At 42.6% G+C, this 27,430-nt stretch overlaps 2 protein-coding genes across 8 annotated transcripts; one reads left to right on the top strand and one right to left on the bottom strand.

The window, feature by feature from the left end:
- Positions 1-1,400: 1,400 nt before the first annotated feature.
- On the top strand, positions 1,401-4,797 carry LOC112487402 (dual specificity phosphatase DUPD1-like). The gene is made up of 4 exons (XM_025058091.1): positions 1,401-1,501; positions 1,608-1,821; positions 1,903-2,126; positions 2,927-4,797. The coding sequence occupies exons 2-4, from the start codon at positions 1,646-1,648 to the stop codon at positions 3,136-3,138; spliced, it is 612 nt and encodes a 203-aa protein (XP_024913859.1). The 5' UTR covers positions 1,401-1,501; positions 1,608-1,645; the 3' UTR covers positions 3,139-4,797.
- kat6b (K(lysine) acetyltransferase 6B) lies at positions 4,147-27,425 on the bottom strand. 7 transcript variants are annotated; one of them, XM_025058065.1, is made up of 18 exons: positions 25,332-25,567; positions 23,880-24,736; positions 19,796-19,904; positions 18,023-18,138; positions 17,714-17,795; positions 17,084-17,213; positions 14,693-15,654; positions 13,631-13,752; positions 13,149-13,261; positions 12,878-13,019; positions 12,581-12,742; positions 11,968-12,061; positions 10,234-10,465; positions 9,792-9,951; positions 9,075-9,362; positions 7,942-8,233; positions 7,760-7,807; positions 4,147-7,657 (listed from the first exon to the last, which is right to left on the bottom strand). In XM_025058065.1, exons 2-18 carry the CDS (start codon positions 24,495-24,497, stop codon positions 4,980-4,982), a joined length of 6,348 nt encoding a protein of 2,115 aa, XP_024913833.1. In that variant the 5' UTR covers positions 24,498-24,736; positions 25,332-25,567; the 3' UTR covers positions 4,147-4,979. The 7 variants fall into 7 exon arrangements, with proteins under 7 accessions (XP_024913833.1, XP_008312106.1, XP_024913832.1 ...); XM_008313884.3 differs by lacking the exon at positions 25,332-25,567 and adding an exon at positions 26,790-27,425 and having other exon boundaries at positions 4,147-7,807; XM_025058064.1 differs by lacking the exon at positions 25,332-25,567 and adding an exon at positions 25,595-25,963 and having other exon boundaries at positions 4,147-7,807.
- Between the last annotated feature and the right edge of the window lie 5 nt (positions 27,426-27,430).

Raw genomic sequence — 27,430 nt, 5'->3', positions numbered from 1 at the left:
TAGTACTAGCATATACTTGTACTGAAAAACCATTTTTATTTATACGTTTTTGTCAATCACATCCATTTAAAGGGTTTAATTTAAATGATTTCTTAGGCTTATCAAACAATTATACTTTCTGGTTGAAGTCTGTATTGAGACAGAGATGTCTTTTTGAACTACTTAAAATTACATTCTAACAAAACTACATGGTAAAGGGAGGTAAACTTAGCTTTTTTTTTTTAATGTTTGTGTAAACTGTGTATTTTATATAAACGTGTAGAAATCAATCACACCCAAAGAGCTGACAATAAAACAGTTCAAGGCTCGTGTCAAACACACAACACAATCAACATTACAGGGACTATTAAAAGAATTACAACGTGTACAGCCGTCAAACCCTCGGCTCTGCTGCAGTTACACAAAGACAGCCTTTGTCTATAAATAAACAATGCTGCTCTTATTTATTCACATCTCCAAACCCCCGTATCCTAACTGCTGCAATCCAGAGTGGTACAGTTACAGCTGTGATGTCTAAAGAGGCCTGATATAAGATGACAAAAATATGTTGGCGTGCTTCTGAGCCTGTGTACAGATTCAGGTCAGACTTTGAAAAGAGATGAAACGCTGAAGCCATCTTAATAAGAGATGCTCTCAGGAGCACAGTGGGAGAGGGTGAGTGAGGGAGATGCTGTCAAAATAAAAGGAATTGGATATCACAGGTTTAATGATTTCACTGTCAGAATGAATGATGGCGGAGTACGGAGATATGAGGGAAAAATAAAGGAGTCTGATGGTGTGAAAACTCTGTCAGACATGTTAGCGGCTTCATCCAGCCATTCCGCCGTACACTCGTCATCACACTCACTCTCGCTTCGGGGGCTCCTATTTAGATCACTGAATGGACCGTGCATACCATATAACTGTGGAATCAAAGCCATGCTGTGAGAAAGCTCATCTGTCTTAACTGTCTGACACATTTCACTTCTCCTTTAGTCCCCAGAGGTTCCAGAAGATGCAGAACATCCTTAACTTGTGTTGCGAAGCTGCGCTTACATGATTTCTCCCTCTGTCTGCTCACGTGCAGCAAGGCTTACAGGGAGACTGACACAATTTGTGTGAGTTTGAGCAGAAGCTCTGAGTGGCCTGTTCACATCAGTGGATGTGGGTATCCGTTGGCAAATGCAAAGTTTGGATAAGCACAGCACCCTGCCAGCAGCGGCACAGATTTAAGCTGTGCTTTCAGAAGTGGACGGCTGGGGACTGACTGGGTGGAAGTTTTCCCCCTGCAGGCGAGGAACGTGGCAGCTAAGGTCAGGGGCCTGCCACATCACAGGCCTAAAATTATCCACTGCATTTGATGCCTGTCACATAGCGGTTACACAATCGCTGCCCTGACGATATTAAACCTAGCCGTGTTCCGCCTTCAAGGACGGCTCCACAGCAAGCTGCCGGAGTGTTGAAAACAAAAATCTGAAGGAGGAAAACACTCTTCAATCTCTGGGCGAGTGGTGCTGAATATGTAAGTGACAAACGGTGACACACAAATGTATTACGTTTCACTAGCACAGGGAGGTAGAAAGGCTCAGTAGGAAAAACAAGTGTGGTATTTCTTTCCACCCCTGAAGCTGATAAATCATGTGTAAGAAGGAGACCCTGTGACAAAATGGCTTCTCACAAGTCAAAGCCCGGCATCATGATGAATGTAACGAATACAGAATCCAGTCTGATGGATGAATATGTTACACCTGAGTGCTACGAGCTGGAGAAAATCCTCAACCGTGGGAGTGTGGCTTACACTCACGTCAACGAAGTCTGGCCTAATGTGTATATTGGGGACGAGTAAGTAAAAAGTACTAAACTGAGTGAAGTGAGTCAAACAACAGGAGGATTAAAACATGATTTGTACTGATTCCTCTGCAGGGAGACGGCAAGGGACAAGTATAAAATCAAAAAGTTGGGGATAACGCACATTCTAAACGCAGCAGAAGGGACGTGGAACAATGTGGACACCGGCCCTGGTTACTACGGCGACATGGACATCGTCTACTACGGCGTGGTGGCAGAGGACATCGCAACCTTTGACCTCAGCCAGTATTTTTTCTCGGGTGCCCAATTTATAGAAAAAACACTGAGCAATCCCCAGAGTAAGACAACCCAGATTTAAAGGATGAATTGATTATGAAACTTACGTTTATCTATAAAATACAATGCTGCATATATTAGAATAGGATTACTTTGTTTTGACCCTTCCCCCCCCATGTGATTTTAACCAAGTTTTGAAGTAGTGTCACATCACATCTAAATCTATTTCGTACAGATGTAGGTCAGTGCTCCGTGCTCTTCAAGTAAACCACACGTTGTCATTTTGTCATATGAAAACAGAACAAAAGTCAAACCATGTGATGTAAACCAGTCTCCTCTGTGGCTGGGAAACAAGAGAGTTGTTCCGCACCACAGCCTGACAGGGTGTGGTTTTCCACAGTTATTCCTTAAGCCACACCACAAATGTGGGGGTTTCAACCGCATCGCTGCCAAACAAACCCACACAGGTTGGGGCTCAAGACAAATCGTCAACTTAATATGCCACATGATCAAAATTGATCTCTGGTTGCAGATTTATCTGTAAATCAAAGCTATTAAAAACCCAAAGTCTATACGAATGCCCTCACATAGGTATATGTTAGCAAGGGGAATGGCTATAATATAATAAAATAGATATCTTGCTCTTAAAAATGAAAACTCAGTTAAAAGATGAATTTAATACACGAAGTGCACAAAGCTAACTGCACCTATAATACTAAAGATCCAGTACTAGATCCAGTGACATTTACAGAATAATTCCTCACAGAGCTCTCTCTATGGAGTATAAAAAAGATCAAATAAACAGTGTATAATTTGGTTGAGTGCACCACACACTGACCACATTCCTCTGATGTGTCTGCAGATAAACTCCTGGTGCACTGTGTGATGGGGAGGAGTCGCTCTGCCACCCTGTTCCTTGCATACCTGATGATCTGTGAGGACATGAAGGTGGGTGAAGCCATTGAACACGTGAAGAAATGCCGCAGGATCATCCCCAACTGGGGCTTCTTGAAACAGCTGAGAGAGCTGGACATGCAGCTGCTAGAGAGAAGGAACTCGGCTGAGCAGAGCTGACATGACAGCCAACGTGACTCTGTGGAGGAACTTCAAAACAAGATGAAGATTTTGTTAGTTTACCATCTTATGCAAGTAGTGTAGTTGTTATATTCTGTCTAGCGCAGTCCTTACGTTTCCTGCTAGAAAATATAAAATTACATTTTGAGAATACTGATGCTCACAAGACAGCAACTAATCAAAGGCCCACCTGGGACTGCCTGGAAATGTGCTCCAGTTGGACTGGTCTGAAATTCACCACTGCTGCATTCTCCAATTGTTCTGCAACCGATTTTGATTCAGAGCCTGAAAACCAGAGGTGGACAAAGTACACTAACTACGTACTTGAAAGTATAGATACCTTATGTAAAATATTACTACAGTAATTAAATTCCCACTCGAGTGTAAGTACAAAAGGTTTCTTTTCAACATAAAAATATACTTTACTTCTCATTTAGGAGAATGTACACATACAGTCTATTCTTCGGTTGTAAAAGGTTGCAGAATTAGCAGAGAACGATCACATACATGGTCAATCATAATTTATTCTTATGCTAAAATGTACAGCATTTTATTGACTGACAAAAGAAGAAAAAAAAAGTCATAAATACAAGAATGTCATTCTGTCCCATTTTGTGCACATAGCCAGGTATTACCCCCCTGTCTGACCAGCAACTCTGTACAGGTACAAAGGCTACAAAAGAGCAATATAAACAAAAACACAAGTACAAGTTGCGTTTTACATGCAATCCATTAGCTTAGTTTGGTCTATTCACAGGCTCTATTCTTCTACACTTCAGTAAAATATAAATCCAACATTTTATAAAGATAGAAAACAAATCTACAGATGGAATGAAAATGTAGCTTTTAAAGGCATTATGTAAAATATCAACTTTGGACTAAATTTATATTTTCTTTATTGTTATTCGTCAATAAAATCATTTAGGTTTTTTTTTTCATTCTGCCACACTTCTGGACATTTTGAAATGTTTTAGAATTGTCAGGGTACAAACACTGAGATATGCTTTGTTATTTTGACAGAAATCAGTCTGCTTTATTAAACAGAAAGCTGCCTCAAGGAGATCTGTTACAAAAGACTTCAGAATTATACATACGTAGCAATAAAACCTCTCAAACCCAACGTAAAACAGGACTAAGTTTGCTTCTTCTTTTTTTTTTTTTTTACATTATTAGAATTAACAAAATATAGTTTTATCTTTTTTCCCCCGTGAAGGGAAACCTAATAAAGGCCAGATATCTTTAAAATGGCTTGCTATTAAGCACAACACTTGTACAGTACTACTCAATGCACTGTCACTAACAGAGACTGAAGCATGCTAGTTGTCACTTTACAAAATTAGTACAATAATTTAAATATACAAAGGCATGAGTATAGTACAAACTAATTGCCAGCACTGTTAGACAGGTACACTGAACAGTTTGGAACAGCCACTAACTCCACTTGTAGCAGGCACATTAAATGGCTTCATTAGAGGCTGCTACACCACTGCGAGGAAATCTCTACGTGTGAGCTCTGAACCTGCCTGCACTAAAGACACATCAGAGACACTAACACTAATTAAATAGATTTTCATCATAATGATGTAAGGCTTCCCATCTGGAGAAACAAAAATACTTTTTAACATTAGCTTCAAAGTTCACTCGTTGTTGAAAAAAAAAGAAAAAAAAAAATCATTCTTGCATTCTTTCCAAGTGCTGCTGCTGGTTTTTTTTTTAAGTATTAAACAACGAAAAAATACATCCAAACGAAAACAGGAGAAAACAAGGCCAGATCAGTGCATTTTTTTAAAACAGCAAAATGCACGTGAGAAGAAGGAGAACAAGGAGCAGGAGCAGCTGAGTTACCGCCTGATGAAAGAGCCTTTCAGCGACTGCTTGGACATGCCTGTGTTCATGTAACCATGAGGACCAGCTGGAGTGTACACCATGTTGCCATGTGGTGGAGCCTGCATAGGCTGCTGGGGGTATGGCTGCGTTCCCATCATGCCCATCTGCATAGAGTACTGGGGTGACTGGTTCATGTAGGCATGGTTGCCATGGTAGCCACTGTTCATCATGGGCTGGCTCATGCTGTAACCGTTAATGTTCATAGAGTTGACGTTGTAGGCAGGCGCCGGCATGATGTTCACGCTCATGTTCACGCGTGGCATGGCAGGCAGTGTCCTGGACGGCGCCTGCATGGCCATGGTTTGTGGCGGTCGCGCATACATCTGCTGCTGGTGGTGGTGTGACAGAGGGGCCGACTTGGAGCGTGCTGAGATGTGATTCTTGGACGCCATTTGTGGTTGGATCCGCTGTGAGGGCGAGATGCCCATGTTGCGCTGCAGCATCATTGGCGACGGGGAGCTGAGGTTGGGGGGAGGGGTCATGGTGGCCTGCACCTGTGGGTTGGGGACTCGGTGTTGCGTCTGGGACAAGGACACTAGGCTGGAGTGTTGTGATGACAGAGTAGGGGTGTTTGCATACGAGGTGATGGGGTGTGAGGCGGAGTGGTTGAAAGGCAGTGGGTGAGGGTGGTCCATGAAAGTGTTGGTGAACTGCTGCAGTTTGGCCAGACTGAGGCCGGACGACTGTGAGTAATGGCTGCCGCCGTACTCCCCCTGGTGGTTGATCCTCTCGTAGAGGGCAAAGTTTGGGTTTCCAGACTCGGGAATGTCGGCCAGCTGCATGGTCGTGAAGTTGGCTGGCAGGGCGCACTGGGCCATGGGCTGCTGCTGGCTGTGCTGAGCGTGCTGATTGTGAAGATTATGCTGCGGATGCTGATTGTGCTGGTTAAGCTGATTGTGCTGCAGGTGGTGATTGTGGTGGTGACTGTGGTGTGTCTGTGGATTGTGTTGACTGTGCTGGCCTAGCTGATTGTGTGGACCGTGCTGATTGTGTTGGCTGTGCTGATTGTGTGGGCCATGCCTGTTGTGGGAGTTGTGTTGACTGTGTTGAACGCGTTGGCTGTGTTGACTGTGTTGACTGTGTTGACTGTGTTGACTGTGCTGACTGTGCTGGCTGTTGCTTGGGGGCCTCTCCACCACTACGCAGCCCTGCGGCGACTTGACGTTGCAGTGTGGCGGCGAGCTCAGGCTGTTCTGCTGAATCATCCCGCAGCTTGCAGGGTTGACGGCAGCCATTTGCTGACTGACTGCGCAACTGCTCTGTGTCAGGCCGCTGGGGGGGATGCTGCCGTAGGAGCAGCTGTTCTGGGAGGGACCGGACCCACAAATGCTACCCCCCATGGTGGAGTCGTAACTACTCGGGTTCTCGTAATTCTCCGTGGTGCTCTCGATGCTGCCCAGATCGCTGAAGCCACTGTCTACAACCTGCTGCGAGTGGTCCGATACTGACGGCACATCCATCATGGGACTCGTTTCCATGTTGTGGAGCGACGGTACAGAGATGGCGCTGTGGTCAGGGCTGATCTGTGTGTAGCCACTCTCAAGGAGGGAGACAGCAGGGCTGTTCACAGAGCGTACGGACTGGCTGGGATGGGACTGTGCAGAAGACATCGGGCTGCTGTGGGCAGACGGTGGGCAGTCATCTAATGACGTGAGCTGAGGGCTCTGAGCCACGTGGGCGTAGGTTTGTAGAGTCCTGCAGGGCTCCTGGCTCTCCACACAGTCTTGGAAAATGGTCTCCCGCTCTGCCTCCTGCGTCAAGGACTGAACAGCTTGGGCCGTCTCTGAGTCAATCTCTGTAGAGATTGGGGGATCCTCCCTCAGCACGGGACTGAGCTGTTGCCCTTCTGCAGTCTGAGAAGGAGGATGATCTGGGCAGGGACTGGGCATGCTCTCTTCCTCTGACTCAGAGTCAACTGCGTTGTCCGAGTCTGCAGCTGGAACTGAAGGGACTGCTACTGCTTCACATGGTGGCGTTGCTACTCTGGTGCCTTTTTCTGCCTCATCTGCAGCAGTTGCTTCTTCAATGACACTGCATGGTACTGCAGGAACCTGCTGACTCAGCTCAGAGTCGTTGTCTTCTTTGGGCTCTAAAAAAGGTGGGCTGCACTCAGCTATTTCTTTCTTCGAACTTTCTTCCAACTCTGCTTCCCTGCTCTTTACTTCTGCCTCGTTGCTTCGACTGTCATCCTCATCATCAGGTTCCTTATCTTCCATGTGAGTTTTCTGCTCAAGCTCATCATCGCTCTTCCCGTCGTTATTCTGCAAATACGCAGCTGCTTCCGTGTGTGCTGCATCTTTGGCCAGAGACTGCTGCTCGTGGTCGCTCTCCTGCTGCTCATCTTCAGGTGGTTCCGGAGAGTCTGCTCTGTCCTCAGGCCTCGGGGAAAAGATGCAAGGTGAAGCTGCAGGTGAGCAGACCCGAGAGGCTACTGGTGACACATCAGGAGAGCTGGACTTCTGGGACACATGATCAGCTGGACTTGAGGGCTCGGAGGGTAGCATGTCCTGAGTTATGTCAGGGCTAGCCACGTCCACTTTGCTGCCTTCATCGGCACTGACATCATCCCTGTGCAGGTTATCCTTTGCTTCTACTGTCTGAATGTTGTGCTGCTCTGGTTCCATGGGGGTTTCTGGAGGGGTATACAGGTTCAGCTTAAAGCCCATCTTTCTTTCATTTTTTAACCTCCATTTAGGAGGGCCACGTTTGACTCCTTTGGGCCAGCCTTTCTTACGTTTCACTGGACGAGGTCTGCCAGGTCTCTTAGACAGAAGATCAGCTCCTGCAGATTGGAAAAAACAAAATAAAAACCTAGCTTTTTGACTACAGGTACACAAGAGATTATTTTCCTTAAAAAAACTTGTATGTAGCTGTGAAGGAGCATTTATTTTTTTGTGACATTTACGATGCAAATACCTTCATTCCAGTGTACTAGATTGTCTTTCTGTGCATTCTTCTCCAGCCTCGGTCGACCCCTTCGCCTTTTCATTGGTATAATGGGCTGCTTGTCCTCTGCTTCCTCTTCGTCCTCCTCATCCTCCATCTCGCCCACTCTGCAGGTCCGCTCCAGCAGGGGCATAGGACGCTCATCGTCAGAGTTGTCAAATGGCTCGTTCAGCACCTCCGTTGTCTCCGAGATGGTTTCGGTTGTTACACTGCTGTTTATTCTCTTCCTCTTCCGCCCTCTCTTTTTGAGGACAATTGTTCTCTGAAACACAAACAAGGCAGCAGTTGGTGAAAACTCCTCAAAGCAATTCTAAACATGGAAACTAGGGCACTGGGTGGACGACCTGCATGAGGATAAAGTATAAAATGTTTTTGTGCTAAATGTAAATGGTAAAAAGGAAAAGAAAAAAAAAACCCACTAAATGTTGGTCTAAATGTTGCTGCCTAAAATGAAGCAGGCACAGTAAGCAGAATTCACAGTCTATATTTTACATGAAGCAGTTGTTTCCTACTCAATGTCTGTGAATTAACCGCTGTTCCGTACAAAATCCTTCCAGAGAAATATTTGAAATCAATGCTGTAATTAATGCAATAAATAACCCTCAGTAGCCACTGTCATTCTTCTCTGGTTTCCAAACTGGTATTCAGCTGATAAGGTCTTCTGGACATCAGGCCGCTTGTTGTAATATTGTCTCCAGCACAAGGGGGCAGTGCCATATAGACAGAACAGATGTGAGAGGCACAGAGGAGGGCAGTAAATTAACCATGACCACTGACGATAGTACAAGGTTTATCCTGCACAGTCTCGACACAAGCAGTGAAAACACAATCTATTATCTACAGCAGCAGGCACACGGGGAGGCTGCAGATGACACAAGGAAGCCACTGAACCCTCCAGTGATTTCATGAATATTTATCAAACCTTTCCATCTAACCAGAGTACACAGCATAGTACCTAATGAAAGAAAATATCTAATGATACATTCAAGTCTTCCTTGTCAGTGAATAACAGTGCAGATAACCAAAGAGATAATTCCACTGGGAAATAAAAGAGGACTTGTGGTGCAGTAGAGGTGATGTACACATCGTCAAACAAAAGTCACCTTTCGTTTTGCTGCAAGCATGGCATGGGCTTTTGTTAGGATGGGTGGAGAGCCATCAGAGCCATCCGAGTTGTCATCATCATCCTCATCATCATCAGCTTCATCATCACTCACTTCCTGTGGCTGCTGGAAGCGTCTCGACCACGAGGGCACATGTCGGCGTTCATAGGTCCTGTAGGGAACCTTACAGTGGACCTTTGTGAGAGGTGGTCTGCCCACATGACTCATCGAGTATCCCTCTCTCTCCTCCTTCTCCCAGCAACTGGCCTGCTGCTTCAGCCGCTCAGCCTGGTAATTAAACAGACAAGACGCATTATCTCTGGAAAAGGCACACGCCAGGCTCTAACATCTTAGCAACGAGGCTAATGGGAAAACAAGAGATTTGAATTAACATCATGAAAAATGAATCACTGAAGGTTTCTCATGATAATAAGAGCAGCGCACTGATTAGATGTTGGCCTGTCATGGAGGGAATGTTTCCATTAAGCAACCATGGAAAAATTGAATTTCATGGAATATTCAGCTCTATCAATTATGCAGGGAAGTGATTTAGGGCAATTTTGCACAACATTAGATGCCTGCTGACAGTGAGAATGTCTTTCCCCATTAATGCCCTATATTTAAACTCCCTAGCTAATCAAAAAAGCATTCAATAACAGCATTTCAGGCTTGTGTAACCACATAACTAGCACGGGGTAATTGTACAAGCAAACATACGTCCATCTCTGCCTCTCTCTCCTCCTCAGACAGGACAGCGTTGACACTTGTGGAGGGCGTCCAGCGCAGGGCATCAGGGTCCACTTCATTTTGCCGCGAGTTAGCTCTGAGTTTTTCCATGTGCCGCTGAATGAGTCGCTCTCTTCTGACCAGGACAATCCTAATTCAGAATTAGACAAAAAAAATTCTAATATTTACTACAAATGATCCAGGCTAGACATACAGCAGACAGAGGGCAGTATGTGTTAAATAGAAGTACATATACAATCTCTTTGGGGTGGCAGGTGCTCCGTGTCCTTGGAGGTGCTTAACCTGACTTACTTCTGTCAATATTCAGAGGCATTAATGGATACGATGTTAAAAATACCCGATGGCCTGGATAAGTCAGACAGCACAGAGAAGCGGCAGCACGGGCTGAATGAGCTGCAGCTTGGAAACTGACCTGCCATCCTGTCTGTCAATCATTCCAAGCTGCTGGAGAGTAGCGGCGATGTCGTGTGGACACATCCCAGTGGCCCTGCTTATTCCTTTAACACTGATGTGTTTATCTGGGTGCTTATAAAGGTACTCCAGTATGACACTTTTCCAATATGCCAGGTAAGATAAGCGACCCAGATCTGACAGCGGTTTCTCTGGGGAGCCGGCTTGTCCTTCTTGTCTGGTGAGAAGGTAACCTAAAAAGACACAATTGAAACGGAAAACAAAATGCTACAGTCAAGCTGGAGGCTGAGGACGAGTTATTTCAGACTTCAATCAAAGACCCTGCCATCATTATAGATTCTATATCCATGCAAGGATTTGACATTGAACGCTGTTGAAGGATTTTACCTTTAAACACTATAAATTTGCCAAGCTGCACGACAAACTGGCAACAGAGCAGGTTGACAGAGGGGAGGAAAGAGGAAACAAAACAAACCAGACAAGCAGCTGGATATCATTGTTAACGAGAGGCTGCACTGAGAGGAGATAACAAATGTAAAAAAAAAAAAAAAGTCCTAATACTAATGTGTATCAGTGTGTAATTAGTTTTATAGCAGCCTTGTCAAGGGTCATCCATTAGGAGCAGTGTTAAATTAATTAATGCCTTTTAATGTGCACCGACTACTGAACCAAACAAGCAAATCTAATCACCAAACAGTGAACACATATTATTTCAGAAATCATAACAATATTCATTACTAAAACTAAGGAGGAGAGCCTGTGATAACAAACAGCTTGTGATGAATATTCAAACAAAAAATAATTGGAGAAAAAACAATATTTTAGCTGCTGTAATTTTACAAGTGTTATTAATGATACTTAATAATTCTGAAAAAAGGAGCCACTTGAAACCCTTTGATTATCCTTTAAAAAAAGCCTTTACTTTAAAACACAAGCGTCTACTGTTTGTCTGCTTTCAAAGTGGCCGACGACAAATGTCCCTCTAATACAGTCCAATACAACAGAAAATCTTATTCTAAACAACTCCTAGCTCCAAAGCCACGTTTTCCAATAAAGCCTTCAAAGAGCTCAGAACTCAGCTGTCTTCAGCCTCCCTTAATCCCCGTCTTTGTTATCAGCAGACTCTCAATATCACAGATCCTCTCGCATCTCTGTGTCTCAATGGCTCCCAAAGTGAACAGGAAATCAAATGCTCCATTACCGCCCACCCTCCCCGCAAATGCTCCTACCTATTCTTTTCCAGAGCTCACAAACCCAGCAAAGAAACAACTCTTGACAATAATAAACTGCCTTTAATGACTAAAACTCAACACAGAAATACACTCAAGACAGCAAGTGTTTTCGTAAGTGGATGTCGCGGCTTTAAATATTAAATGTGTTGAGATTTACGGGCCTGGAGTAAAAAAGTAAAGCAGCAGCATCTATACCTCATTACATGCAGAGACAGAAAGGGTCCACTGTGTTTTGGCCAGGAAATGTTATTCAGATGTTGGTTAAGTGGCTCAAAATAATGTACACAAGCACAACGGTACGTTCATCACTCGTCATGTACTGTGATTGCCTGAGCTGCCCACATGAATGCTCTTGATTAGGCCACTTCAAAACCTTGAGTAAATAACAGCACCTTGCCCTGAGCAAGAAATTCACCCTTTAATGTCAAATTGTTTGTAAAGAGCAATGAGGAAGGGGAAAAAACCTCAGTCCAGCTGTCTGAAAAAAGCATTAAGGAACTTACTGAAATCAATAAGGAACCTTCCAAATCCTTGCCTTTGGTACTGAGGCATGATCATTATGCAGGAGACATTGTACTTCTGCTGGCAAAGCTTTTCCTGAGGGAAGGAGAAACAGATCAAGTATGTCAGAGCTCTGCTGAAGCTGGCAATTTACTGCACCTGCCATTGTCCTTGTCTATAGATGTGCACATGCACAAACACACACAAGGTGATGAGCACTCACTAAGAACTATCATGCTGCTCCAATTTACACATACACTGTGTGTGTATATTAACAAAGGGTTTTTTGTGATTGTTTGAACAATTAATTAAGATTTATTTAACGGTTAGTGAATTCAAAAGAAAGAAACCACAATTTTAACATTTGCTTTTGTGTCATGGTGTGCAGTCCAAAACCAAAGGAATCTGAGTCTAAACTGTGTTAAAGAAATTACTTAAAACCCCGTGAGTGAAAGGAAACAGTGTGTTTAACTCTGTCTAACTAATTGAATACATGACTTGTAACTAACATATTACTTTAGGGATAAAACTAAATCCTCTCCGTATCAAAATCATCATTCAAAAATTATGTGTGGTATTCGTGTATTTACCATATAATCACTGTGCATTTCATACCTTGGAGAAATAACCCACAAGATGACAGCCTTTCTCATCATTCTTTGTAAGTATGTAGAAGAGGAATGGCTCCACATCATAATACAGGGTCTTGTGATCCAGGAAAAGCTTGGCTAACAGGCAGAGGTTTTGGCAGAATAGTTTGCTGACATTTCCATCAACCTAAGCATGGAATAAAAAGAGCAAGAGGACACTCTTCAAACAGTCCCCATTTCTTCTCCTCCCCCCCCAGAACCCATTCACTGGAATCTTGTGCAGCATTCAGTTATTGCTTTATTGCTGTAAAGGGAAGCTGACCTCAAATACAGAAAGGTCGTCCTTTCTGTAGATTTCATTGGCTGGCGGGTGGAACCAGCCACACTTCTTTGTGTGTCTCTGGAGAATGTCTTTGCTTCTCATGTACTTCAGACAGAACTCGCACAGATAAAGCTTTTGTAATCTGGTGATGACAAAAGGGGAGAACTGCAGTTGTACTTTGTTGTGAAAGATTTATTTTTTTTCAACAGAAATTTTAGTATAAGAAAAAAGAAAAGAAATTAATTTATTGGAAAATAAAAATAAACATTACCTTGAATATTCTGGTGGGTAAGGTGATGAATACCAGGTTTGGATCTCATGCTTTCCAAAGTCAATAACGGCAGGACATCGCACAGAGTCTGGGTTCATTAGTGATCCCGTTCTCTGTAAATGTTTTTAATGACAGTTTCAATGACCTAGATAATTCCTTATTAGTACAGAACTATTGTTCACAAAGTTCTTACAACCAATAGCTGAGCACTGTATTTTCTTCAATGTAACTAAATTATTTTTCCCATTAACATCATGACTGCTGTTTTATCTATTTATAAGTCATTGATCTTTGATTTAAATACTGATTAAGGTTTTTACAGGATCATTGTATTATTTTCAATTTTTTTTTATCAATTTTCTAACTCCGGCAATATTTAGTCATAAAATATGAGGAAGATTTCTGTATGAAGATGAACAGAAAGGACTTTATCTAAATTATAAATCATCATAAAAAACAGTAAAACAGTAAGTCGTATTTACCTGAGCGGCGAGTCGCTGAACACACTTAAATGTCTCAATGTCCTCATCTGTGACGTGGTCTCTGGACATGGCTGCCAGCTCGGTGTGAGCCTCCTGCTTCACGGGCAGGTTCCCAGCAAGGCCTGTCAGAGTTCACAATAACACAACATCAACACATCAGCGCACAAATCTGCAACCGGCTTTGTTTAGAGCAGCCGTGGCTCAATAATCACATAAATGCATTTTATGCAAATGTGTTTGTACTGTGAGCATTGCTGCTGCTGAGTCTGTTTGAGGCCATGTCTCGGAGGAATTTCATAATGTATCATCTTTGCATGTTTATATGAAAATCCCTAATGTAATGAAGTGAAACTAAATCACTCTAATTGCGTAACCGCTTTCATGTGCTTAGTCATCCACCAAGACAGTTTCCCATGAATTAAGAAGCAGATGCAGTGAAGGGAGCAAGTGTCGACATGAAAAGCTGATGCTGGAAAGCAGGCAGTAATTTTATGAAAGACATCAACACCAAGACTTAACCGCCAAAACAAAAACCCATTACCTTTTGGCTATAATCATCATGTCAGCTCTGAGTCACCTTAGTGGTGAATCACTGGGTTGTGTGTACGTAATGACCACTGGAAGTGAGGTTGAGTGGAGACAGTGATTTCAAGGATGAGGGTGGGATGAGGAAGAGCAGTGATGTAACTACAGCCCCTACGAGGGAGTGATCACAATGCGGGAGCTACTGCACAGGGTCGAGAACAGAGCAGGGAGCAACATGAGGAAGTTAGTGGGCCATGCATGACAGAAGCCAACGAGCGAGAGGATGGAAGCCACGTGAACTCCGCAGCCAAGTCAAAACGCAACGAAACTGGGTTAAGAAACTAAAGGAAAAGATTAGTTTGTGTTAGAATGTTGAGGTTTGTCTCTGCCAAAGAAAACCTTAGATCTAGTCTAAAAAGAAAACAAAAATAAAATAATAAAAAAATTGCAAGTGTTAAGCTTTTAAAAAAGAAAGCAAAGAAGAAACTTAAAGGTGAGCAGACGCAGATCTTATCTGGGGTTTCAAGCCTTGCTTACCATCATTATTCTCAGGCTTAATTCTTCCATCTGTCAAGTCTCCCTTTCCTGGTGAAGGGGCTCCCTTCTGAGGGCTCACTTTATACCTCAGCCTGCCTAGTGTTCTGTGCTTTTTGAGGAACGGGTTACGTTTGAAACGATTCACCATCTTAAACGGGTGTCCTCTGGGTCGGCCCGGCCCTGCAGACGTGGAGTGTAACCTATTTCTAGTAAACTCGTTCTTCCCAAGGAGCTGAGGACCTGTTTTGGATGTGTGAGGAGAATCCTGCTTATGATGCATCCGCTTAGGCGGCGCATAGCAAGGTAGTCTCTTTTTCCGCGACTGGCCCTGAGTAGTATATATGTGAGAGAGTCCATCAAACAGTCCCTTTAGTTGGCTGCTACTGCAGAGACTACTCAGGGACGGAACACTAGACTGGCTGGAAGAGCTCTGGGGGGAATTAGCGGAGGTGGAGCTGCTGGACATATGCAAGGTGGGACTAAATCCTGGCAATGTGGAAGCCAGAGGAAGTGCAGAGGACGAGAGGGTTATCGTTTGACTGGGGTCAGCAGCAAAGGTAAACGGCTCTGGGGGGTTGGACAATTTTGGTATGCCCTTGTCTCTAGAGCTTAACTGTTTGGCAGGGGAATCAACCGCTACAGCTCGCGAGCGACGGCCAACAGGGGAAGGGGTGAAAAATTTGGATAGCCCATCAATAAGCCCTTTGGTTTTCTTGTTAACAGTGAGTGTAGCTGGAGTGGAGGTGGGCGTGAGGGGGAGAGTGGTGGTGGGGGTGGAAGTGGTGAATTGGGTGGCGTCGACCGCACAACAGGGGTCTGCAACAGCCAATCTGTCTCTGACGTCCTTCACAGATGCAGCATGACGAGATGAAGGTGTGGAACAGACGGTAATCTTTTGACCCCTACCAGGTGACCCCTTTCCTCCATGTGCTACCATGCAGCCGTCACCACTGGTTACAGAGCTGCAAAGACAAGAGGGACACATAACATTGTTACTGTTGAACAGTATTAAAAATTAAGCTATCAAACTGTATGAAAAGCTGTTGACCTTGAACAAACCATCGGCTGTTAAAAACATCCTAGTGCTAGTTACACAGGTACCATTATCACACAATGAAACATTTAATGATCATGCTCAACAGACGTCACTCAGAAATAATGAAGAAAATACCACCCTTTTATTATGCGTAACATATTTTGCAGTTACTAGAGCCGGACCAGTAAAGAACCTGTTTTTTGTGTGGTTCTCTTGTGTCACTAAGGTTTTAAAATCCAAGCTGTCATTGCCCTACTGCAATTTGCAAATAAGGTATCCATTCATAACACAAAGCTGCAGTGAATGGACATCATGTGAGCAGGTGAGATCATATGGTAATGTGTAATAAGTTGTAAAAAAAAAAAACAAAAAAAAAAACAAGATCATTGCCATAAAACAGTAATAAGCACAGCTTTTACTAGAGTTGATACAGTTCACTCACTTTCAGTAAACATCCCCCTGCTCCTACTTAAAAATATGAAAATCAAAAGCATCATATAATTTGATAGGGCTGAACTCAACAGGGGATTTTTTTCCAACTAAAATGACACTTTCACGCAAGCAACGTCATGTTGGGAGTTGTCTTGTCTCGCTAATGCACTGTTGCTCTTGTGCTGTTCCTTCCTTTTCAAATAACTTCCTGTATGGACTGTGGGAACGTGACACTTCCGACAACAAGGGCTACACAGAGAAAAACTGAGCATTTAAATGAAAAGGCTAGATCAGCCTGTGTGTGAACTCTGAGGTAAAATACTTTGCTTGTTTGTTTAGAAGCCAAGTAGTTTCTTTTACATTTTACTTTTACTTACATGACATATTTCAGTCTATCTTTCCAGTAGGTCCTTAAGTCCTGATTTAGAAATAACATTTTCTCGGGAGTGATGGAGACACTCCGCTCCTAAAAACACTCTTTGAAGTTGAGTGCTGCTTAAAGCAGTAAACACTAACTATTTATGCTCGCAGAGAAAGATTTGTGTATTTTTTTTGTATCTGTTTATTATTGGCTGGGTTTGTTCGAAGTGTCTGTCAAAGATAATTCCACTTTATGACAGTGTGGGTTTTATTCTTAGTAGGTTTGACCATAATGGCTCAGATTTGGAATCGAACAACAACGCTGTGCACAACAGCAGCAGGCTAAACCACAAAGTCAGCCTGTAAACTTTGATGGCTGTCTAAAGAGTATAATTTGATAATAATTTATTGTTGGACCAAGCTGAGGTTGGCTTTGAAATTTGCACTTGAGCCACATTTAACTTCTTTTCTAAAATGCTGCTGTATTTCCATTCATTCAGAAAGTGCAATTTCTACTATTTTCAACGAGACTTTTGATTTTTAACAGATTATCACACACTTACATTCTTTGACTGAGCTTATTACTGGGCCTTCTGATTGGCTTTGCATATCGACGTTTGATCTGATCGGCTTTCTGGTGCAGCAATTTCTTCTCATTCTCTTTGGGCCTGCAAACTTGGCAGATCCAGGTTCCTGGAGGAGGTCCAAACACAGAATTGCATTTGGGTGGGTTCATCAATTCAGAGGAGCACATACAGTATATTCATTTGAAACATCTCCATTATTGGCGAGAACTGGCAAGGATCCCACCAGCTTACAATGACAATCAATTACTCAGCACAAAGCAAAAATCCATAAAGAAAACATTGGGTCAATTTTCTGTCCCCAAAAATAGGCTTTTGTGTCACTTTATCATGCATAGCTATGTGCATTGTATGAATTGTCTGCCAAATGTCCTACTACAGTACGTGCGCCATCATTACAAGCTTCGCTGTGGGGTCAGCACTGTAATCCAGAGATAGCATATCTCCCTGGGGATGCTAGAATAATTTGATATGCATGCAAAGCTCTAATAAGCCACCGCTGCCTCACTGTGTGCTGAGTGACAGCCCCAAACGGCTGGGTGTGAAGAAAAGGCTTTGAATTGACAGCAGAGAACAAAACAGAGAAGCCAGACAGTGTAAACACCTCACCTTTTGGCATTCTTGAAAGCGGCGGGTCGCAACACTCCATGTGAAAGCCTCGATCACATGAATCACAGAACAACATTTCATCCTGAAATCGTAAGCAGGCATGTATTAGGTTCCGTCTCTGCTGCATACATGTAACATTTCTACTGTTATTCAGGGAGTTTGGGGAGTGGGAGGGCCAGAAGGCACAAGGGAGATTTTAAAAATGTGAGGGAAAACCATCAAATCCTCAGGGATGCACGAAATGAAATCGACCTTCACGCTCACAACAAAAAATGGTGTGCTTTAAAATGTAAACAGCTCCATACTTACAGCGTTTTTCCCCTGTATCCTACAGGAACTGCAGGTCTTGCATTCAATGCACTGCCAGCGTAATCTCTTCACATTGGATGTTAATTCAGGGGAGAACTTCAGACATGATGGATGCCCTTTAGATGCAATCAGAAATGTGATTTAGCACGACATATTTGTACTGGCACCGATTATGTCACAGGCTGGGAGACAAGGCTTTCCATTTATTCATGCGGTGAGGTTAAATATTAACATGTTACAACCTCCACAGAAACAATGGTGAGCCTTCATGTCCTCAACATTTGATTTTTCTTCTGTTTTTTACCCTTCTACAAGTTGAGTCTAAAAACAGTATGATCAAACATCTGAGCCGCTAATTACAGATAATTTGATCTTAATGAGGCAGAAACAGCAACAGCACTCATTCTAATAGATGCCGATCCATGAAGTCATGTAAAAGCTTGCCTTCTCCCTCACCCTGCTCCCTCACATGGTTGTAAAACTGCTGTTTTACAGTGAGAGCACAATTTGTGTACACTAGCAGCGGTTAATGAAAACCACCTCGACACTACTTAGTCAAATTTGAGCTATAAAAATGTCACCAGGAGAACAATTCCTTATGGCATTTAAAATAATTGTTCAAACATAAATGACTCCGTGGCAGGGGCAATTTTATGTGGGGTGAGCAGCTTTTCCTGGAACAAAAGAACAGTAAAGGAAATGCCACCAATCTGCCGCAGGAAGAGGTTTGATCTTTGATCCACTCTGCCATTTAAGTGCTATATGAAGAATCTGAAATAAATGGGAATAATTTCAGTTGCTAATGGCCACTTATGGAACATGTGTCCTGCTGAGAGCAGCAAGCGTTTCTATCGCTTTAGCTCCTCCATCTGAACAGTGGCCCTTCCAATAAGTCTCATACAGGACAGAGGAACATGTGGATTAAGACGCAAAATTTGCTTCACTAATCTTGACAGGTGCTATGTTTGCCTGATACGCTTGCAATAATTTTATATGAGGCACTTATTTTCTCAGGTCTCTAGACTGAGAAAGCACTAATGTCTGTGGTTTGGTTAGCACACGACGAATGCACACAAATCTATACAAATCTTTATTTGGAAATAATGTGTTTTGAAAAGTTTGGAGCTGGAGTTAGTAGATTGTTTTGTGAAACTATTTTCTAAAGTGATATTAAATTCCCTTTCACATTCTGAAAAACATCCATAGAAAGAAGAAGCATTTTTTTGGCTTTGCATCAATATATCAAACATGACTAATTATATAACTTCAAGCCACATTTAATAACTGACTAGTAAACTGAGCAGTCTAGTTATGTACACTGCTGCCAAGCTAAAGGAGAAAAATAATGGAGGAAAAATGGTGAAGTTACTGTAACTGGAAGAGTCAAAACAGTTACAGACAACTTCCTGTAAAGGCGTAGCTATGAGAAGAGACAGGAATGAGCCTGTTACCATTTAGCTAGATTTCATTTTGGTATTCCTCATATTTTGAACAAACCCAAGCTACCTCAATGACACTCTCATTTACAATTTCAAATTTGACCTACTAAAACATTAAAACAGTTTAAGTTATATGTGCCTGCTGGCTACTATTGCAAAACTGAAGTTCTCTCAATATGCCACGGCAATTATTCCATTATCTTGAACAGAATCAATGCCATTCTGTTATATCTTAACAAAATGCCAGCATTTTGTGGGAGAAGAAACAGTTTGCGTTCATGAGTAAATAACATCTTCAGGTTGTGAGAAAATCGAGTAAATGAAGTGAACTCACCACTGCTCCCACAGTCCGCGCAGGACAGCAGCTCTTCAGGCCGCTTGTCCCGGTTTGACTCTTTCGTTCCGAGACAAAAACTGCATATTGGGATGGGGTCAACCCGGAGCTAGGATGGGAAAAACAAACAAGGAAAAACTTGTTTTTAACAAAATAAATAAATAAATAAAGGAAAAACAGGCACAGACTGTTTGGTTTATTTTGACTTACATGAAAGGGCAGTTTTTTTTAATAAAACAACTTCCAAAACAGGAACTGGGAATCTACTCTCATGTCAGGGAGAGGAAAAAGTTCTCACATAAGGCAATGAATAATAAATGAAGATCATCCTCAAAGATGTGCTGCATTTGAGATCCAGGTCCTTTATCCATTACATCTGAGTGGGTAAGTGATCTTAGTAATCATAGTTTAAGGGCTTAATCCAATTCTTTAGGCTTGCACTCCAGTCTGAAAGGATTAACTAGCATATAATCAAATTACCTCAATAATAAAACATGCTTTCATTGTTACTGCCACGATCCACTGTAAATGTTGCAAGTCTCAAAACAAACACTCATTTAAAGGGCTTACAAAGACGAGTTCACGAGTAAAATATGAGCTCACGGTTTAAGAGGATTTCCTCATTGATCACTCAGAATGAAAAGAGGCCGACTTCACACAGGAAACTGAGACACACTTAGTGTCTTCTCTTCATACAGCTGCCACTCACTACCCAGAATTGTGACAGTGAACTCAGGCTGACACATTGTGGATTTCACAAGATGTCCCTTTCAAATATGAGATGCTGCGCACAGGCCTCTGGGGGACATTAAACGAGCTGCTGCCTCCAATGCTGCGTAACAAGAATTTTTTTAACGGAAAATAACACTCACAGGGTGCAACCATAAATAAGTAACCTCATCATCAGTTTACACACTGAGGCCTCAACAACAATCATCCTGAGCTCTGAAGGGCACTCTGGGGATGCTCATAATTAGTTCCTGGTTTCTATGACGCAGACACGCTCCTGTCCTCCAAACCTCCAAAAGTAAACATTTTTTGACCTCTTCTACCCCAGCAACAGATTTTTAAAACCCTCAAAACACTTCAACCTGTCACAACATCCAAATAAACACTCGGTAGAATTGCAGCGAGAAAACGGTGCAAATTTCGGGTCATTGTTCCCGACTGTTGTTTCAATTTGTTGTTAGGGCGACGAGGAGCGGGTCACTGCCACATCAATGACAATTCTGTTTCCCAACCTGTCAGGTCAATATTTGAAAGTGCACACAAGCACGGGGATGGGGTGGAGTTGACTGTTGCTCACAGAGATGTCATTAAAGAAATACCTCCCCCCCAAAAAAAAAACTACCACTGAATGATCAAATCTCACCCTGTGTTCTGACACCGTGGCTCAGACAATTTGTAAACACTTGGTAAACACCACCTCGGGGCACAGGAGAACTATGACATAGTAAGTCAAACCAAAGGCAATGCAAAAACGTTGCCATTACTGGGGAAGTTCTTAAAAAAGGTGAATTCTAAAGTTTTTTGCAGAATAAACAACAATTATTCGGTTCGGTTAAATAACGACCTTTTCATCACAGATGAAAAATAAACTTTACTTTCACTACAATTTGATTGTTTTAAAATTCTCTACTTTCAGAACAGAACATTAAATACAGAACACTTAAGGGAGGTACAATGGTTTCTTTCACTTTACCCACTGTAATAACAGTTTTAATGACTGTCGGGTATTTTACAGACTAAAATATAGTTTAAGATTGATAATGACGGTGATTCCTCAGTTGAACGTCTGCAGTATGATCCCCCCTTTTTATCTTGACTGCACAAAGTCTGTCACCTAGAGGCTAATCGGAGTTCAAATCACATTTGCTCTCTACAGCAACAGACAGAAATGTTGTCATTTGTCCTTGATCACAAGTCATTCTGCTTTACCACTGCTGAGAAATTCAGCCGGCGGCCTCTGCAAACAAAGCCTGCCTTGTTGTCAGTTCTTGTTTATGTACATAAAGTACATGTGCACTATTTTTTTCATTATGGAGCCTGGAAGGGCAAAGGTACACGACTAAGTAAACAAAGTTCCTTGAGTTCATTTTTTGGGTGTTTGGGGTTAAACTTGTACTGATGTTATGTGGACCAATGGATAATTTTGTAGATAAGTGTGGAGTGTAATGAATAAGACATCAGTGCTAATGTGCAGCCTGTGTTTAAAGCCTCGCAGCTGAAAGTCTTCCCTTCATAACACAGTCTCCACTGACTGAGCCATGAGGGCTTAATCCAGGAACTAGAGAATACATTTCAATCAGGAATATTCTTAGGCTCAGTGATTAACACCAATGGCAATTTGCGCAGCATTAGGAAATGTGCAAATAGAGAAACAAACACAGCTGAAGAGATGCTGATGATTTACTTGGGGAGTCTAAATTAAGTACATTACAGGAAATCACGCTGCTTCAAAAGAGCAAGCTGTCCTGAGTGAGGGGGTGGGGTCCTATTAGAACACTACTGGTAAAGAGCGAAAGAGAGAGAGAGAGAAAGAGAGCTCAAGTGGTTGCATAACACAGCAGGAAAAAAAACTCTCATTCCTTGCCTTTGTTCCTGGCAGAATCTCTTCAGAATCTAATAAACTCTAAACCAAGACTGCTCTTTTTTACCTCAAAGTGTCTCTTTTTCTCTCACACACGCTGTGCTTCGACAACTGAACGAGCAGAGATGTTTCATCCTTTTGAAGTGAATTGTGCAAGGTGATGTCATCAACCCAGGAGTGATGGATTGAAATGTTCCAAATGGAAAACAGCAGACCTTCCTGAGCTATGAGAACCGCTGCAGGACACTGTGTCTCTAAACAGTGCTCAGTTTCACTTTTGGCCTGACCACACAGTCACAGTTGTGGCAGCAGTATCAAGGTGTCATTTCCTGACTATTCAATGTGAAACTGTTGAGGAGCAAAGGTGATAGCTCCACAGCCCGATGGTGCTCATTACTGCGCCTTCAACTTCGCAGTTTACTAAGATCAGTCTCAAGGCACAAAAAAAAAAACACCTTCAAAACAAACTATCGAGATGACTGTGTACAGCACTTTAAGGCCACAGGATGAGAACTATTTTCCATGACACCCTCTCCAGTGTCTTTACCAGTGATGTCCTTTTTGGCTGTAAAAATAAGTAAAATAACAATGAAAATGTACACATAGTTATCTGGGAGGTGCACTGCAGCTAAGCATGAATAATAGAGACACATCGGTGTAAACTATAAATCAAATCCTGCAGTGATAAAGCAGTAGAAGCAGTGCAACCTGGAAGTTTGTTTATACAGTTTTATTTCCTCTCTGGGGTATCTCTGTTAGCACAAAGGTCATAAGAGCTGCATGCAGTCTGAGGCCAATATCTTACGCTCCAACACATACTTCAGGTCCCACGTCTACCACCACTGTTTTTTAACTCTAACTTACGCTAAACCCCTTCACAAATTACCACAAAAATATACCAATCCTCCTCACTAATGCTTTACAACTCACAAGACAGCCAGCCACATCCCTTAAGGTCATTAGGCTAGAGTTACATAACCTCTGGGAAGCCTACAGCAGACTGCCTGCCACACACTGTCAGCATGACTTTCTGATTATCCAAGCTCTCTTATTATGGAGACCATCAGAAACACAGTCCCGAGGAGACACGCTCTACATGGTGTTGATTCTAATGCACAAAGCAAGAGTCCAAAAGATTAGAACCACAGTTGTCCCATCAATAAAATCCATCTCCCTGGTGGTCCTAACTTTTACCCCTTCCGCTTGGCACAGCTATCACAGAATGATCATTGTACAAAACATTCCAAATAGTTGTAAAAAAAAAAAAACAGCTTTAGTGTTTGCTAATTGTGTGTTAACAGCAGCTTAATAAACAACATAACACTATACACATACTCTACCACATCTTAAAGCCATCATAGATTCCATTTATAGAAGCAATTCTAATGGTGCTGTTATTAAGTATTTCAAAAATAGCAGCATTAGACACAGTAAAGGTCATGGAAATTATTACGATAGGAGGACATGACAATACATAGGCCAGGGTGTGTATACCTGGTCTCGCTCATGGGGGAGGAGTGTTACTGATGACAGGAGCAAGGGGCGAGTACTTGGACACCTGGCTCCCCTTCCTTCCACGCTGCCATGGCTGAGAGTATACCGCGGGCCATTTTTTAACAACCTGCCGTTGTTAACAGACCTCTTGGCAGCCAGACGTAACCTCTGGCGAAAAGCAGGGTTATCAACAATGTTTGAGAGGTCATCCTGATTCCTCAGATAGCTCTCGATGTTTTTTAGCGAAGAGCCATGGGTATCATCCAGGCCCTCAATGGCCCTGTTAAGTATTTTATTCCAATCAATGTGGCGTAGGTCACTTGAATTCCATATAGATTCCTTTGATGGCACAGATGTATTTGCAGGCGGGATTGATCCAACTCTTCCAGGATTTCCTGGGTCCTTGTAAGAGGCGCTCCCTTTATTTGTAACCTTGAGAATAGAGCCATCATGAACACTTAATTCCAACTGCTCAAGGACGGTCTTCTTGTCCAGTCCGTGCGATGTAGCCACCGCATGACAAATCCTCTCCTCTGAGGGCCTCTGCTTTTGCCTTTTGATTTTCTGTATTGCTTCCAGAATCCACTCAGTGTACAGAGGGTTTGCAAGTTTTACCATGATTGAACAATTAGACACACAAAAATGTGATCCATACAGATTCCCCTTTTTTGCTGCAGAACACTTGGTACATCCACATCCTCAACCAGGTTAAAAAGTTACAATCCCACGCCAGCATCCAAACATTTCTTCTTAATCCTGGGTGTCTGACATTTGAGTTGAGGAAAAGTTGGCACTAGTTAATTCCACAAATGTTAACGGCTGGCTTGGATCTTCATTTGTTTAATCCCAGCATAAACCTAAAAAGAAAAAGAATTTATTAGTCAAGGCATTGTTAGAGGTTAACTCTCTTGTAATTATAAGTCACTATCTGTAATGTAGAGATATATAATGCTGGCTATAAAGCTTGAGGCAATGGAATGCAGGACTTTTAAGATGCACTCCAACATGAGAAACAGATGGATAAAAACAGATGCAGGAGCTGTCATGGCTGATAAAGAAATTAAACGTAATCCGTTGCCTGACAGTCTAATCCACACACCAAACCAGATGTCGTTTTTTTTTCTAAAATAAATATTTTTGTTTCCATAGTGTGATAACTAACTGCAAAACTTCTACAGAGTTCTAGAAAACTATTAATAGTCTACACTCGGATACGTATTTTCAGTTTCACATACCATAAAGTTAACATTCATTCTAGTACGCACTTTCTAAAAATGGCACGAAACATGTTTAGTCTAACAGAGTAAAAAAGTAAAATGTAAATATAAATTATACATATGTTGGGTTTAAGCCGTTAGTTCCGCACACGCGACTTCTGACAGCTCGAAGCTCCGCTGCGACACAGCCACCAGCTTTGAGCTTTAATGACAGCTGTAAATAATCGATGCTCACTTTCCTGACAGCTGCCGCTGTTTAAACGCCTTTACTGGCTCGTCTGCAAAGCACCACCGAGCCTTTCGCCGACGGAACAAGGCGGTAATAACTGCGCAACAAACCCAGAGTTGGAGCTTCACCGCCGACTTGAGCAGATAAGTGACAGTGCTGCCAGCGTTACTGATGTCACCTAAACAGTCGCCATTTTGTTACAATGTTGTAGTTTACATGAATCCGACATGACGCTGATTACAATCCAATGGAGTCTCATTAAACCTTACCTACACTAATGTGCCCTCCCCAGCAACTTCAATATTGGCTGCAAAGACAAGATCCGATTTCTGGTTTGATAAAGCACATGTCAATCTTTATGTATGAGCTCACTCTAAAAGGCACACCACTGGCTGTATGATCTGTCACTTCACTCTGTTGACCCGCCCCTTAAGGTGCCTTCACTGACCGCTTTATATCATTCACCTCCAACGCGCAATAAATCGGAACTTACAGTTTCAACTGCATCGACTGGCGTTTATTAACTTATAAATACACAATAACGAGCACAAACAGGTCGAGTGGTGGTTAAATAAGGCAAATATTTGACCTAATTTGCGAAGCGCTTACCACCAGCCCACCTTTACTCAGATCCCCCCCTTGAAACAGTTGGTTACACTTGAAAGTGATTTGGATCATTTTAGACTTTAATTGGCTGTTTGTTAAATCCATCATCTGTTTGCACACAACCTGCTAAGGCGCTAGCGTTACTCTAAAGTGGAAAACATTATTTAAAAACGACATACTAATGTATAAATGCTAGGTTGCATATATCCAAGTCTCCTCCGGGGTGAATGTGTCTAAAGCTCTCGCCTTTCCTCATCTTTATCTCCCTCCCTCTTCATTATTTCTCCGAGAGGAGCCGTAATTCTCCCGACGCGTAACATTTAAACTGTTAGGCGTTAAATTGACGCCGATAAATAAATGATCCGTCAAGGTTCCCAAAACACAGGCAATAAAAAGTAGATTTTCCTCCTCGATACAGAGAAATTATTAACGTCTTGTGCTGCGCTGTGCAATGATGGCATGACCTCTTTATCACCATTAACTATCACATATCTCCGATGAGGAAAAAGAGTGAGCCCTGCAGGGAAAAGACATGTTCAGGGGGGAATACAAGTTAACAAGAGAGGCTCCTTCATCGTTGCCTTTCTATTCTGTGTCGCTAGTTTCTCCTGAGCCGCCGTTTCTCAGCTTCACCTCGGCTGTTTTCCATATTATATTAGGAAAAACGATCCACAGCCCCTGTAGATTTTCACACCGTTCCGCTTAAACACACAAACCGGCACGTCTACGAAAAGGACTTAACCAACGCTGTTAGCGAGGACACAGGGCAGATTAAACGCCAAGTTTTCATGCAACGATAAAGACATAACAAGTATGGACGGGGGGAACGGATAGCGTAAATATTTGCTCGTAGTTTACCTCTTCAAGTTTGTCCCCCTCTTTCGGAAAGACTCCTTATCTGCTTCTTATCGCCGACACGTCGATGGATAAACACGCGGCGACATATCCGAGCGCTTTCTCCGGGATTTGATGTCTGTTTGGAAGCAAAGCTTGCGCCGAGACATGGAGAGAGGAGCTGATAACAACTAATTGAAAGGTTAATCTACATAGCAGCCTGTGACAAAGTGGAACCCTCCCCCTTCTTCTTCTTCTTCTTCCACTGGAGACATCCCTACTTCAGTGGAGTGGAGCGGAGCGTCGCCCCTTTTAGTTCCTTCCTACAATGATATTGTCAATTTTACTTTCCCCCCTCCATCAACATGTCCAGTGATGACACACAGAGAAAGAATTCTTTCCTCCTTTACTCCATGTTTATTGGCGCTTCAATCTCTGCCTCTCTGCGGGCTGCATTTTATTTTACACGTCTCTGTGTCATAACACTGTCATTACAATGAATCCCCTTTGGACAGTTTTAGAGTCCATCAGTGTGCAGAACATTCTAGAACATTATGTGACTGCGTTTGACACAAAACCACAAATACACACATTTATTTTAGAATCAGCTAGACTGTTTCCTCGAACTGGATAGTGTTCACTTTGACAGGGGCGGATCTAGACTG

The sequence above is a fragment of the Cynoglossus semilaevis genome, chromosome 8, assembly GCF_000523025.1.
Source record: "Cynoglossus semilaevis isolate Cse_v1.0 chromosome 8, Cse_v1.0, whole genome shotgun sequence".
Classification (NCBI taxonomy): domain Eukaryota; kingdom Metazoa; phylum Chordata; class Actinopteri; order Pleuronectiformes; family Cynoglossidae; genus Cynoglossus; species Cynoglossus semilaevis.
This window is presented reverse-complemented; position numbering and strand designations above follow the sequence as displayed.